This window comes from Pipistrellus hanaki (assembly GCF_964339955.1).
Source record: "Pipistrellus hanaki genome assembly, chromosome: 4".
Classification (NCBI taxonomy): Eukaryota; Metazoa; Chordata; class Mammalia; order Chiroptera; family Vespertilionidae; genus Pipistrellus; species Pipistrellus hanaki.
In genome coordinates, this window is record NC_140506.1 from 58,361,253 (window position 1) to 58,375,292 (window position 14,040).

General features: G+C 42.3%; 1 protein-coding gene and 1 long non-coding RNA gene across 2 annotated transcripts in view; one reads left to right on the top strand and one right to left on the bottom strand.

Annotated features, from left to right (window-relative positions):
- The first annotated feature begins 4,381 nt into the window (after nt 1-4,381).
- On the top strand, nt 4,382-6,203 carry LOC311622102. Its single transcript, XR_014794944.1, has 3 exons — nt 4,382-4,881; nt 5,348-5,414; nt 5,835-6,203. It is a non-coding gene; the product is annotated as an uncharacterized lncRNA (long non-coding RNA).
- Nucleotides 6,204-7,350: 1,147 nt separating this feature from the next.
- The window catches only part of EPB41L4A (erythrocyte membrane protein band 4.1 like 4A), a 194,215-nt gene continuing 187,525 nt past the window's right edge, over nt 7,351-14,040 (bottom strand). The window contains exons 19-23 of the mRNA XM_084882830.1: nt 12,362-12,409; nt 11,748-11,816; nt 10,398-10,508; nt 9,322-9,403; nt 7,351-7,955 (exon numbers count right to left, since the gene is read on the bottom strand). Coding sequence (XP_084738956.1) covers nt 7,827-7,955; nt 9,322-9,403; nt 10,398-10,508; nt 11,748-11,816; nt 12,362-12,409 — 439 coding nt within the window. The 3' untranslated portion in view covers nt 7,351-7,826. The remainder of the gene's footprint in view (nt 7,956-9,321; nt 9,404-10,397; nt 10,509-11,747; nt 11,817-12,361; nt 12,410-14,040) is intronic.

Genomic DNA, 14,040 nt, shown 5'->3' on the forward strand with positions numbered 1-14,040 from the left:
TGGCTCAGTGGATAGAGTGTTGGCCTGCTGACTCAAGGGTCCCAGGTTTGATTCTGGTCAGGGGCATGTACCTTGGTTGCGGGCACATCCCCAGTAGGGGCCGTGTAGGAGGCAGCTGATAGATGTTTCTCTCTCATTAATTCTCTATCTCTCTCCCTTCCTCTCTGTAAAAAACAAACAAACAAAAAAAACACAATAAAATATATTTTTTAAAAAGAAAAACTAAGGACAGTACCCACATAGCATCTAACTGTGAGAAGCAGTGGGGTGCTGTCTGCTAGGGAGGAACAGCTGAAAATTCAGGCATCCTCTTAAAGGGCCAAGGGCCAACTGCACAGAATTTCCTGTGGAGCCATCTTGTGCTCTGGCAGAGGGAGGGTGGACTGGAGCTGTGAGAGCAGAACCCTCATTTCTTTAGAGGCAGAAAAGACATTTAATAAAAGTCAACATTCACCGATGATTTTAAAATTTTTCTTTTAAACTTAGCAAACCAGAAATATAAATAGAAGAAAACTTCCCTAACTCAATAAACAATAACAAAGGCGTAAAAAATGTCAGACACACATGCTGAAACTTTTAAGAGCATTCCTTTAAAATCAAGACACAGATGTCTATTACTATCACTATATTCAACATTGTTTTAGAGGTCCTATTCTGTACATTCTCACAGAAAGACACACATATAGGTGTAAGAATTGGAAAGGAATAAATAAAGCTTCTACGGATGATGCAGTTATTTAAGGTGAAAAAACCCTTAAAATCTACAAATTGTTTTAAGTTATAAAAAGTAATCACATTATTTAATATCAGCTGGATATTAAATTGGATCCCTAGCACCCACCATAAATAAAAGACAACCCCACATGAATTAAGTACTTAAAATGAAGTAAATATGCATTGCTTCTCTGCAAAATGTTACTTATGATCCTAATGAGACTATTGGAGTGGGACAAGGAGTTAGGTAAGAAAACACTCACTTCTCAATGTTGGGGAACCACTGGGGAACCATGAATCTCCACATCTTACAGAATGTATTAGTTTTCTCTCACCGCCATAACAAAATAACACAAACTGAGCTGCTTAAAACAATACCAGTTTAGCCCAGACTTTGTGGTTTAGTAGTTGAGCATCAACCTATGAACCAAGAGGTCACTGGTTCCATTCCTAGCAGGGCACGTGCCCAGACTGTGGGCTTGATCCCCAGTAGGGGTGTGCAAGAGGCAGCCAATCAATGCTTCTCTCTCATTGATGTGCCTGTCTCTCTATCCCTCTCTCTCTAAAATCAATAAAAACATATAAAAAGCAAACGAACAAAAAGCCCACACATTCATTATCTTGGTTCTCTAGGTCAGAAGTCTGCCATGAGTCTCACTGGGCTAAAATCCAAGTTCTTTTCTGGAGACTCTAGAGGAGAATCTACTTGTGTGCTCATTTAGGTTGTTGGCAGAATCCAGTTCCATGCATTTGTACAAATGAAAACCCTGTTTCCTTTCTGGCTGTCAAGGGCCATTCCCAGAAGAGGAGGATGTTGGTATTTTTTTGTTTCGAATTCTTCCTTCATCTTCAATGCTAGCAAGTAAGGTTATGTCCCTCTCCTGCTTTCTCTTCTGCCACATCTCTTAAGTCTTCTGCCTTCCCCTTCCATTTTTATCTCCTCATAACATGGTCCCTAATATTAATCACATCTGCAATTCACCTCTTAACCATGTAATGGAACATGTTCACAGATTCTGGGATTAGGGTGTGGACATCTTTGGGGAACCATTAATCTGCCTAACATATTGGGAAACTGAGGTTGTTCCATGTTTGCACTAATACTGTATGAAGCTTGGACATCCTTATATATTGCCCCCTCCCCAGCAAAGGTGGAAAGGAGACTAGGCAGAAAATATCCCATATCTTTTCCCCTTGTCTTTCTGCTTGCCTTTGCTGAATTATTGAGTTTTCCTTATCAGGATGGGTGAGGCTGAAGCAGACAGGAAGATGAAGAATTTAGAACTGGGTTCCTGACACCAACCCTAATCCAATAATTGGAACACGTGCTTCCCCCTGTTCTTGAATCACCAGAGTTTAGGGAGGATATATAAAGGGGAGAACAAAAAAGAGTAAGGTGGGAGCAAAGATGTCAAGCCATTAAAAACAAAACAAAACAAAACAAAAACAAAAAACACTAAAAAAAATACCCAGCATATTCACTCCTTCCTTAAGAACTCAAGAAGTTTCCATACCTGGGTGGTGGTAAACAAGAGGAAGAATCTAACTCATGAGAGTCATTTATTGGATGTCACTATGTACTTCACAGTGGTAGATGATTCCACAAACCTTTCTTAACTCTTTAAACTAACCTATGTGGTACGTGAGTATAGTTATTAGCCTGCAGATGAGGAACCGTGGGCTCAGAGAGGTGCTCATTTACCAAAGGGAACAAGCATCAGAGACGGATCTAATCCTAGGTCAGCTGATTGCTCCAGCTCAAGGACATGTCCCCTCCTTGTCTTCTCAAGCAAGAAGGCAACATTAAGGTTTGTTATAATCTCCACACTGTACCCTTAAGAATCTTTAAATGACCCTCTTGGAGGTGTTATCCTTCTTTCTCCCGAGTGATTTCCTAATGAAGGTCTTATCGAGTTATTTACCTTGTGATCATTATACGTTTACATCTTCTGTGAGCTGTCCCCAAGTTGATGTTGTTTCAGGCTAGCCATTGGGTGCTTACTACTAGACTATGGGACTGAATTTTCTTTCTTTAAACAACGAAAGGTGCTGGAATGTGATCTCTGAAAGCGTCTTTGCTGGGTCTTACAGGAGCAAGGACACCAGTTATTACCATGCAGCCTGTCCCACTGTAGTCTCTATCCCTTCAGTGAGTTATGGTTATCAGCAAAAAGCCAGTAAATGACCTTCACTTTGTGTTTGTGGTAATAATTGATCAATTCTAAAATTTCAGCATAAAATCCTAACTCTGTACCACAGATACAATGGTGCTTCTGCCTCTATCTTCTGCTGCATCTCAGGCCACTTGTACTCCTCTGGATGCTCCAGCCACACTGGCCAAGGCCTGCTTCTGAGCCCTTAAAATGTGACCAATGGAAATGAGATGTGCCAGGCCCTAGCCGCTTTGGCCCAGTGGATAGAGCATTGGCCTGTGGATTGAAGGGTCCGTCCCAGGTTTGATTCCACACATGCCTGAGTTGCAGGTTCAATCCCCAATAGGGGGCGTGCAGGAGACAACTGATCAATGATTCATCTCTCATCTTTGATGGTTCCATCTCTCTCTCCCTCTCCCTTCTTCTCTAAAATCAATAAAAATATATTTTTTTTAAAAAAAAAGAAAGAAATGAGATGTGCTGGGAATATAAACTACACACCAGCCTTCTACAACTTGGTAAAAATAAATGAATGAAAAATATATCACGAATTTTATAGTAACTACATGTTGAAATAGTATTTAGCCCGTGTTGAGTAACTATTGAAGTTAATGTTTCTTTTTACTTTTGTATGTAAAATTTCCACCATTTAAAATTACATTTGTGGCCAAAACCGGTTTGGCTCAGTGGATAGAGCATGGGCCTGTGGACTGAAAAGTCCCAGGTTCGATTCCGGTCGAGGGCATGTGCCTTGGTTGCGGGCACAGCCCCAGTAGGGAGTGTGCAAGAAGCAACTGATCAATGATTCTCATCAATGTTTCTATCACTCTTCCTCTCTGTAAAAAATCAAGAAAATATATATATTTTTTTAAAATTACATCTGTGGTTTGTAGGACAGCACTGCTCTATCACCTCGCCCTCCTTTGCGCGCACCACTGTCCAGGCTCCCACTACGGGGACAGGCAGCATCCACGTGTTACCTGTCCAGCGTCCTTCTCGCCCCACTAGCATGTAAGACACAAGCTGTTCCTGTCTCCTTCCACCGGATCCCCAGGCATTTAGGACACAGTCATACTGAAGCTCAGTAAGGACTTAGTAAACATGTACTTTTTATGAATGACCTTACTCTTCCTCAGCTGGACACGTGAGCTCTGTCTGTTCTCCCCAGAACACGAGGTCTCCAGTCCTCTGGGCCACACGCGCAGCTCCGCGCTGTCCCTGCGCGCCCGGCACTGGGAGGAGCGGTGCGCCCACCCTCCACGCCTCCTTCCCCGCGGAAAGCAGGGGGCAGGCACAGCAAAGGGGGCGCAGAAGGGCCCCTTCCGCCTTGGAGACCCGCCCCCTTGTCAATCACGGCGCACTTCTCCCTCCAGCCACACGGCGGCGTCTCGCGAGCGCTCGGTGGCCGATGGTACAGCCGCCCCCCCCCGCCCTGCGGACAGTGGATCCTCCCACAGCCCGTCCCCCCCCCCGCGCCCTGCGGACAGTGGATCCTCCCAGCGGTAGAAAAGCATTGTGGGAAGGCTGCGCGGCCTTTCTGGTCTCCGCGCTCCAGGTGGTGCTCGGGTGCGCGTGCGGCTCCTGCATGGCGGGGCGCGGCGTGTGCGGCCGCTTGGTCGCTGTCGGCCGGGGCGGCATCCGGGACCCTGAGCCCGCTGTCCCCGGCCGATCCCGCGCCCCGAATACGTGGACCGCAGCGCCTGGGTCTGAGTCCGGCCACGTTCCACGCGGGACCCCAGGAGGGCCCGGAGCCGACTTGGGTCTGCGTCCCCACGCGGGGAAATGGGGAGATGGGTTTGAGTGCATTTGAGCTTATTGATCATCGACTGTGTGCCGGGAGTTTTTAATATCAGCGAAGTTTTTTTTTTTTTGTGAAAGGGAATGGCCTCACGGAAGCTCACCCCTGCCGCGCGTGAAGTCCGCCAACATGCAAGTGCGGGTTAAGGTTCAGGTCTGACCGCCGCGTCCCGGGGCAGACCCCGCGGAAGTCGGATGAGAATCGCCGACTTGGCAGGTGAGTTTCCATGTTATTGTTAAAAAAAAAAAAAAGCCCGTTGAGTTGAAGTTCTAAGTGTTTAAAACTCTTAGAACACTTTGTATTTCAGGGCGTTTTGTTGTGTTTTTGTTTTTTTTTTCCAATACCCTGTTGTATTTTGAGTTAAGAGGATTTATAGCTGGATTATGAACAGTTCTTCCCAGCGGGTTCATTTAGGACCCAGCCGTCTTAATGTAGCAACTGTGATAATGTAGCCTTTGTGTTGCCCATTCACTTTTGGAAACTAGTGAATGTGGTGTCAAAAAAGGCGCAAACTACACACTTTGCAGCCCTTTTCCTGCCCTTGAACTTGATGTCTTTGGTGGAAGAGCTGTGTAAGTAACAGTTTATACTTTAATTTGTTTGCACGTTGTTTTGCCATCATGAAGTGTAGAGTTTCTCATAACCAGTTTTTGTTTTGTTTTTTTTACTACTTTTTGTTTAGGGGAAAGATGGACATTTGAAGCATAGACTGCTGCTACCTGAATACCCGGGAGCACAAGTGACCCAAGGTAAGGTGATGTAGAAGTTCTGTAATCTAGTATTAAGATGCTTTGCTTGTATATGGTAATTATTTGGATTTCAAGATTTGCTTGTTAATATCCACCTATTAAAATAACTCACCAGTGGAGTATTTTGCAGGCAATATAAATAGTTCTGATAAAAAGGTTAAAATATTTTTTAAAATAAAAGCAGTTCTTTGTAATGGGAATCTTAGCACCTTTCTATACTGGGGAGTTTTGTGGTTATTAGTATAAATTGGGTATTAATGGCTTATTAGTATTAGTACTGCACATCTGTAATTAACAAGGTGAAGTTAACGGTAAAATCTAACTCCAGAAACTCGGTACAGAACCAGGCATTGAGAGTTTGTTCAAGATCTATACATGTAAATAACTTGCTTGTAAAATTTGGTTTTGTTTTTCTTTTAGGATGCCCTTGGTGAAGAATTTGAAAACTTTATTTTCACAGGAGTTGCCCAGATCACTTAAAATTTTCAAGAGTGTTGAGGAAGACCAGAATTGTCTTTGGACAGTTCATAAATACTCATTTAACACAATGGGCCTGTGAATAAATATTTAAGAATGTTTCTTGGGCCGAAACCAGTTTGGCTTAGTGGATAGAGCATCGGCCTGCAGACTGGAAGGTCCCGGGTTCAATTCTGGTCAAGAGCGTGTACCTTGCTTGCTGGCACATCCCCGGTAAGGTAAGGGGTGTGCGGGAGGCAGCTGGTCGATGTTTCTCATCGACATTTCTAACTATCACTCTCCCTCTCTGTAAAAAAATCAATAAAATATATTTTAAAAATAAATATGCTTCTTGGAGGTTTTTGTACTATGACTGCCGGAAAGCAGCCTTCTCTCAGAGTTTTGGTGCTGTATAGGAAAGGCTTATGTTGGGCCTGAGGAAAAGTGCTTTCGTCCAGTGTCTCATGAACAAAACTAGACTAGTTGGTTTGTTTTGGGTATGGATATGCTTTTATGTTGTCACTGCATTAATTTACTATATTGTAAATGTCAAATGGGCATATCCTCTGCAGAAAAATATAAATGTGTTTGTGAATTGAGAAAAATTATCGAAGGCACTATACCAGGAGCTGGGAATACTATGAGCAAAATAGTCCCTTTAGAAGATTCCAAAAGAAGAAAGGAAATGTCACCAGAAATGTAGAACTTCCTTTGTGAGGCAAATCCCATGGAAAGTAGAATTGGACCACGTTGGGAAACCTAAGAAGGGAGTTGGGACTAAGGGTAGGTGGCAATTTTGCAAGGCCTTGAGCTTGAAAAAGTATGACCAGAAGTGTATTTGTGAGGGTTATTGCCCCTTTCCCTCTTTAGTTCCCTGATTTAGACAAGGAGTACATAATGAGGTATCTTAGATGTCCATTATGAGAGCTTGGACTATTATAAGTTGAGGTTGAATAGCTAAGCTGCCAGAACCGAATTTGCAAGGATACAAGTGGGCCAATTGGAGTCTACTTAAGTCTAGATCAGATGACCACCTTGGGTCAATGTGGCAAAAATAGTAAAGGGATAATTGGGCTACAGAGAGCAAAGGTGACAGGACTTGGTAATTGATTGCTAAGTGTGTAGATAAGTACAGTAATGAAGGTCCTAAATCTAACTGGGGGGCAGCATTTTAAACCAGTTGGTCTTTAGGAAGAACACTAGCTTGTTAGAGCTCCAGAAATAAGTCATGGGCATAAAACTACCTGGGGTAGGGTGTAAGAGGTAAGGTAAAATGGCTTGCATTAGTGTGTTTATTTTCATATAAAGTACATTGCTTGGGGGGAGGGGGCGTTCTGAAAGAGTCTTTGGGGAGAGTCAGCCAGGCAGAATGAAGGGACCATTTGAGGTTGAGGGTGGTCACGAATAGACCCACATATCTTTTTTTTTTTTTTTTTTCCCCTAAAATGGAGACAAGGACATTAGAAGTTAAAAGCAATGCTTTCAAACAAAACTTTGTATTTGTAAATAACCAGTGGAACTTAATGCCACAAAATACAGCATTACAAAGGACATTTATATGAGTAAAAATATCTACAGGGAAAGTGATGTGGCCTCAGGTATCTGCACAGGTGGAGGTCCACCTCGAGGGGGAGAGCTCTTCATCCCACTTACTATTGCACAGCTGGCCAGCTTCGGTCCAGGAGTCCAGAAACATCTGGTTTGGGTTGATATGGCATGAGTTTTTACAGGACTATCCTTCCAGTTACCACACACACACACACACAAAAGGCTCTTCAGCACAAATACACTGTAGTTAAGCCTTTTAAAAGGAGCAACAGACTCAAATTATTTTCTTCTGAAGAAACGTGGAGGTCCAAGATACTTGAATAATTACAATTCACAGTTTCAAAGTAAAGGCAGTACACACACCCTTCCCACCCCTCTGAATCTCCCATCCCAAGCCTTTCACTGGGATCAAGTCTCCATCTTGAGGCGTGAAGCTTGGATCGTTTTTATTGTTTTTGCTATGTGTTTTCCGGCCAGGTTGCTTGTAGATGTCTGAGATTTTTCTTCAATCAGGCTATCTTTAGACCCATTTCTCCTCTGGAAGAAAAATAGTAAGACTCAAGAAAATACAGTCAAGTTAATTAACTCATACATCAGAAATGTTTTCTTACATTTAAAACCTCTTCCACTCCCCAACAAGTGTTGATCCTAACAGTGCTTTCCAATAAACTTCCTCCAATTGAACCTCCATCTCAGAATCTGTTTCTAGGGAACCTAACCTAAATTAGCACAGGTCTCTTCTGTTCTTCAAGACATTGGCAAAAACGAATCTGAACAAACGAAGGGCAATGCATGATGAATCAGCTTAAGTCATGGTTCCTAGGCTGTAGGTGAACCCCAAGAAAATATATACAAAACGGTGTATGTGCTTGCATGCATTTTTATGGGGGAGAGAGAGACGGTAGTTACATTGGCTTCTCAAAGAGATTCACAATCCAAAAGACTGCAAACAATCGGCTGTCACTGATCCATCATAAACATCGACTTTGTTTTTAGAATGGTTGAACCAGATATAAATCCACACAATGATCTTATACAGCCTGCATTTTTTTCTATTTTATTAAAATATACACCATGGCCGAAACCGGTTTGGCTCAGTGGTAGAGCGTCGGTCTGCGGACTGAAAGATCCCAGGTTCAATTCTGGTCAGGGGCATGTACGTTTGTTGCGGGCACATCCCCGGTAGGGGGTGTGCAAGAGGCAGCTGGTCAATGTTTCTCTCTCCCTTCCTCTCTGTAAAAAATCAATAAAATATATTTAAAAAAATAAAAATAAAAATAAAATAAAATATACACCATGAAAGGTGGTATCAAACACTTTGCTGAAATGCTTGCTACAGTGCTCCCTTGACATATCTAATTCAGCTGAGTGTTACTAGTAAATTGATTTTGTTAAGGCAGCTAGATTCTGTACTATGTCCTTGAATTCCCCTTTAACCACATTTTTAAAACATTTCCAGAAAAGTAATTTTCTTTGATGGAGAAGACAGAAATAAAACAGGACCTGAATAATTTTCATCTGCCATTAGTTAATAATAGAACATCTGCCCCCTGCGAGTCTGCTACAGGTTTCTCTGGCTCAAAAATGAAGGCATTGATTTTTCATTCTGGCTCTAAACAATCTTAACAATCCTTGTTATCCTTGGCTTTGCCCCAAGCCTCAGGTCATTTTAGACCTTGCACTATCTCTAGCTCTTGCTCCTGAATAACTCTTCCCAGGTTGGGCCTAGTCTTGATCATTCACTCCCTCCCCTGCCTCTTTCCATGTTTGTACATGTTCTTTTAAAACACAGACTCTCAGAGTGAAGCTAAAGATTCACTTTCCCACCTTCCAACAGAAATTTCAGGAAAGGTGCTTCTCAAAACTGCCACCAGTAAAATACCTTAAAACTATTGTCACCAACCTGATGAACTGTGGAGCCAGCAGAGCCCTGTGCATCGGAAGAGCGGGTCACGGGAAGTGGAGGTACAAGATCCGTTTTTGAACTGCAGAGAGGGAGTTTTAGAATTAGAGTCTGACAATCACAATTCTAATTGAAAAAGGGCTACACCGTAGAACACATGTTTTATATATCTTTGTATTCCATCAGAGTGCTTCGCGTAGAGAGGTGTTGAATAAATGTCTCTAAATTAAGTTGGACAGGTTAAGTAATTTGCCCCAAATCAAAGCAAATAAATAGAAGAACCAATAATAAAACATAAGTCCCATTCCCATGTGCTGTTCTGACATGTTGTATAAACGGCTTTTTGATTTGTCTTTAAAGAAACATTTATTAACCATTTGTACTTTTTTAAATAAACATATGGTATTATTGACAGCCATTACCTACATTTTACAAACAAAACAAAAATGTAAGTAAAACCTGGCCTCTACCTCTATTGGGCTAGCCTATCTCCCAATTTATTAATGTTTATCAAAGTTTTGAGCCTTATATCAGAGTTTATCGGTTAACATTCCTACCCAGCAATACAAAATACATGAATTTCTATGATTATAGTACTTTTACAAATGGATATATAATGATTTTATTAGCATAATCATTCAAAATATAGCACCTATTGTGTTAAGCAAGATAATGGTCACTTTTTTCACAAGAAAAAAAAATAACACAAAGAAATAAACTGTAATATGCTATTTGCTGTAGTAAAAGAAAAGACAACTACCATCAGATCAAAAACAAAACACTTCTTATGCCAACTTCTCTCAAATATGGCTTCATCATTCACAACAGAGTAGCTTATGCATTTTTTTCTAAGTGGCATGAATCAGTACGGTCTAGATCTGCACTGTCCAATAGGGTAGGCACTAGCCAGCCACACGTAGCTATGTACATTAATAAAAATTAATGATTATTCAATGCTTAGTTTCTCGGCCACAGGAGCCACATTTCACATAGTGGACAGCCACAGATACAGAACATTTCTAGGATCAAAAGAAGCTCTGTTTGACTGTGCTGCTGTACTCGGCTTGTCTGCTTACTTCACTTCCGACAGGACGGACCGCTCTCCATCGGAACACTGAGACCGGCGGTACTGGCGGTAACTTCGCGGCGAATGAGAATGTCTGATGCGGATCGGGTCACCTTGAGTCCTGAACAAGAAATCCAAAAAACATGGCAATACACACACAAGTTAGAACAGGATAATTCCTTAATAATGACTGGAGAGCTTAAAAAAAAATCAACCCTTCTGGGTTGGAAAATCCTAAGTGTCTTAAATTTCACAAGTTAACAATAGAAAACTACTCCCTCAACTATACATGAAAATGAAACTCTTTATAGTATTTGTGTGTATATTATTTTTAACCACTAAATTCTAATGAAATTATTCCCTACAGTTGAATTCTCTCCAGTAGGTAGTGTGGAAGAAAAAAAAAATCTGCAATGCAGACAAAATGACATTCCTACCAGAAAAAGTTGGTCATTGTCTAGCTTCTTAATTAGTCTGTTGTTAAAATTCAAACTTTGGCCCAAAGACAATGGGGTTGAGGGATGGAGGTGGAAGGGTGTGCACCAACCTGCAATTTGACTGGAGTGGGGAGGATACATGTGTTACAAAAGGGAAATAAAGCAGTGAAGTAGGTGACTCTCTCAAACCATTACAGCAGGGCAGAGGACTGAGTACATAGGCCATCTGCCGCCGCATCCTACCCCGGTGCTGATGAGGGAGCCCCTGTGCTTTCACGAGGCACATTCAACCTGCTCGTTCTGCGACAGGGATTGGACTGGGCTTAAATGACAGGGCTTTGTGGTCCACATCGTTCTCTTGGTGTTAAATAACGAATAAAAAGAATCTCTGTTACCAATCAACGAATACCTCAATAAGTGAATATATTTTAAAACTAACACCAGTCATCAAAAGTCCCTTTGTACCTTCCGCACACAAATAGTCAGTTAATAGGGGATAATAGCCGAAACTGATTTGGCTCAGTGGATAGAGTGTCAGCCTGCGGACTGAAAGGTCCCGGTTTCGATTCCGGTCTGGGGCATGTACCTTGGTTGCGGGCACATCCCCAGTAGGGGGTGTGCAAAAGGCAGCTGCTGATCGATGATTCTCTCTCATCGATGTTTCTAACTCTCTATCCCTCTCTCTTCCTCTCTGTAAAAAAATCAATAAAAATATATTAATAAAAAAAATAGGGGATAATAGTGATTGTACAGAAGGGAAATGATTAGCTTTATTATTTATTACACCCTTTCTTCCTCTTTCCCTGTGGTTCTTAATTTTAGTTACAATGTAAAGACAAATTTAAGCACTGCACGGAGAGTAAGAATGTCACTTCGAAGTACTAATGAAACTTGTGTGAGAAGACTTCCAGAGACATACTCACTCCACTTTGGTGTACGGGATCTCTTTTAATTGTTCTTCTGACAATCCAGACGGGTCCACAAGTTCCTTCCTAGACGGCAGAGAGCAAGGAAATTCAAGTTGTGAGGACGGTGTAAATACCAACACCTTTCACAACGGTCCCAAAACACAGTGTTAGCAAACCGAATGGGAATATAAGGCAGGACCAATGATATAAAAACTACAGCGTGCTCAAGGAAAAATGGGAGGTAAACCTTTTCTATAGCTCTTCTACTACCTTCCGATTTATCTATAGCCGATGTAGCTGGCTCTCCAGCCACTCTTCATTTCCCTGCAAAATTCTGCCTCTCTCCCCTGTAGCAGGAGTCTTTTTTTTCCCTTCCGAACCTGTTTTCCTTGGTATTTATTTGGTCTGTCTGAGCACCAGTTACAGGCCAGCCTAAGGGGCCTCAGGAGAAGAGATGTCAGGCTGCCTGGGCAGGAAGGCACCACCTCTGTGAATTTCCTGTTCCACCTAATGACTGTAAGGAAGACTGTCTGACAGGCTTCAGCCCGAGGCTGTCTCTCAGTGTCGGCAGCTGCCTTAAAACTACTTGGGTTTTAATACAAGGAGCGGGGGAGGGAAACGGTACTCACTGAATATGCTTCCATAACTCTTCTTTTGCTTGGACATCAGGGCTTCTCCTATAAATGAGAAAACACCGCTCATCTCTGCAAACGTGCTTCCTCTAACAGCCCCACAGCTAACTTGAGCAGAGCTACAACATCCACAGCTTTCAGACGGGGAAGCTTTATGTGCCAGCTGAGACAAAAAGGGAAGACTGAGCAGGGAGAGCTAATGAAAGACGCCAGAGTCATGTATCTGCCAGCACCACTGAAGAAAAATCACACTGAAACCAGCTATAACCAGGGCTTCGTTTGATGACAGAGCTCGGAACTGCAAGGGCGAACGCACACACCCTCTGGTGGTGATGTTACAATGAAGAAGAATTTGAGGCTTCTATTTCTGTTCCTGTTCCCTCTAGCTGTTTCTTTCCTTTTTCTTTCTTTCTTTTTTAATACTCACTGAGGATTGATTCCAGAGAAACAGGGAGAGAGGCAGCCATGGAGGGAGGGAAACATCGACATGAGAGAAAAACATCCATTGGTCGCCTCCTACATGTGCCCCGACTGGGAAGTGAATCAGCCACCCAGGTTCATGCCCTGACAGGGAATCCAACCCAAGACCCTTCGGTACACAGAATGACACGCCAACCAACTGAACCACGCTGACCAGGGCCCCTCTAGCTATTTCTAAGTGAATGCAAGAGAAGAATGCCTGACTGTCGATATGAAAGAATCCCAAGATGATTTGTGATAACCCAGTAAAAACAGCAACCACAAGAGGAAAGGAAACGGCAGACTGTGTGCCACTGATGCATCTCTCATGTTCTACGAGATGATGAGTTTGTGGACCACACCGTGGGTCCATAAATGCTGTCGCCCTCCGCAGGCCTTTCCCCATTCCTATGGACAGACCCACAAATCTTCTGCAAGAATGACTTGAGCCGAAAGTAGTTACACCACTACCTTTAACTTCCCAGAATGCAAAATTCCAAGTCAGCATTTCGTGTTCACACTCCCAGAACAGCAAGGAATATTACAAATATATTATCCCTGCAACTGCTTCCATGGAATGTCTCCTTCCTCGTTGGGAAAATGATTACCTTTCATCAGTCCTTTCAAGAGAACGGAGATCTAATAATGGGTCCAAAGAAAGGACCCAAACCCTAACAATTAAAAGGCCTGGAGTTAAGCAAAGCCACTGATACACGCTGCCCTGTGGAATTTTATATTCATAATCTGTATCAGCATTTTGGAGCTCAATATCACTTTCAACATATAATATCATCATAGTTTTCATTTTTCTCAGTTAATAAGGGCACCACAAGGCATTCTGGTAAGGTTTTCTGAGCCCCCAGAATACAATAAGCTATTTTCTAGCAATTGAATTGACTAAGCCGTTTTTACCTTTGTAGAAAAAATAATAATAATTATCTGATTGTAAAGACCTTTCCGTTAACTCAAAAGGAGTTAAAACAAGTATGATTAGGGGGGAGGGGATGGCCTCAGACATTACAACATGATATTAATAGATGTTGTTATAAGAATAAGATTATATGCTTAAAAATACCTAAAGAAATGCTTCATTGGCAGGAATTCCTGTATGGAATCCACCTTTCCTACATGTGGCTGGCCCGATTCAATAGACAATATTTTAACCCACAAAGGATGCTGCAGGGAGGGGCACATGTTAAAAAGCACTAACAGTGGGT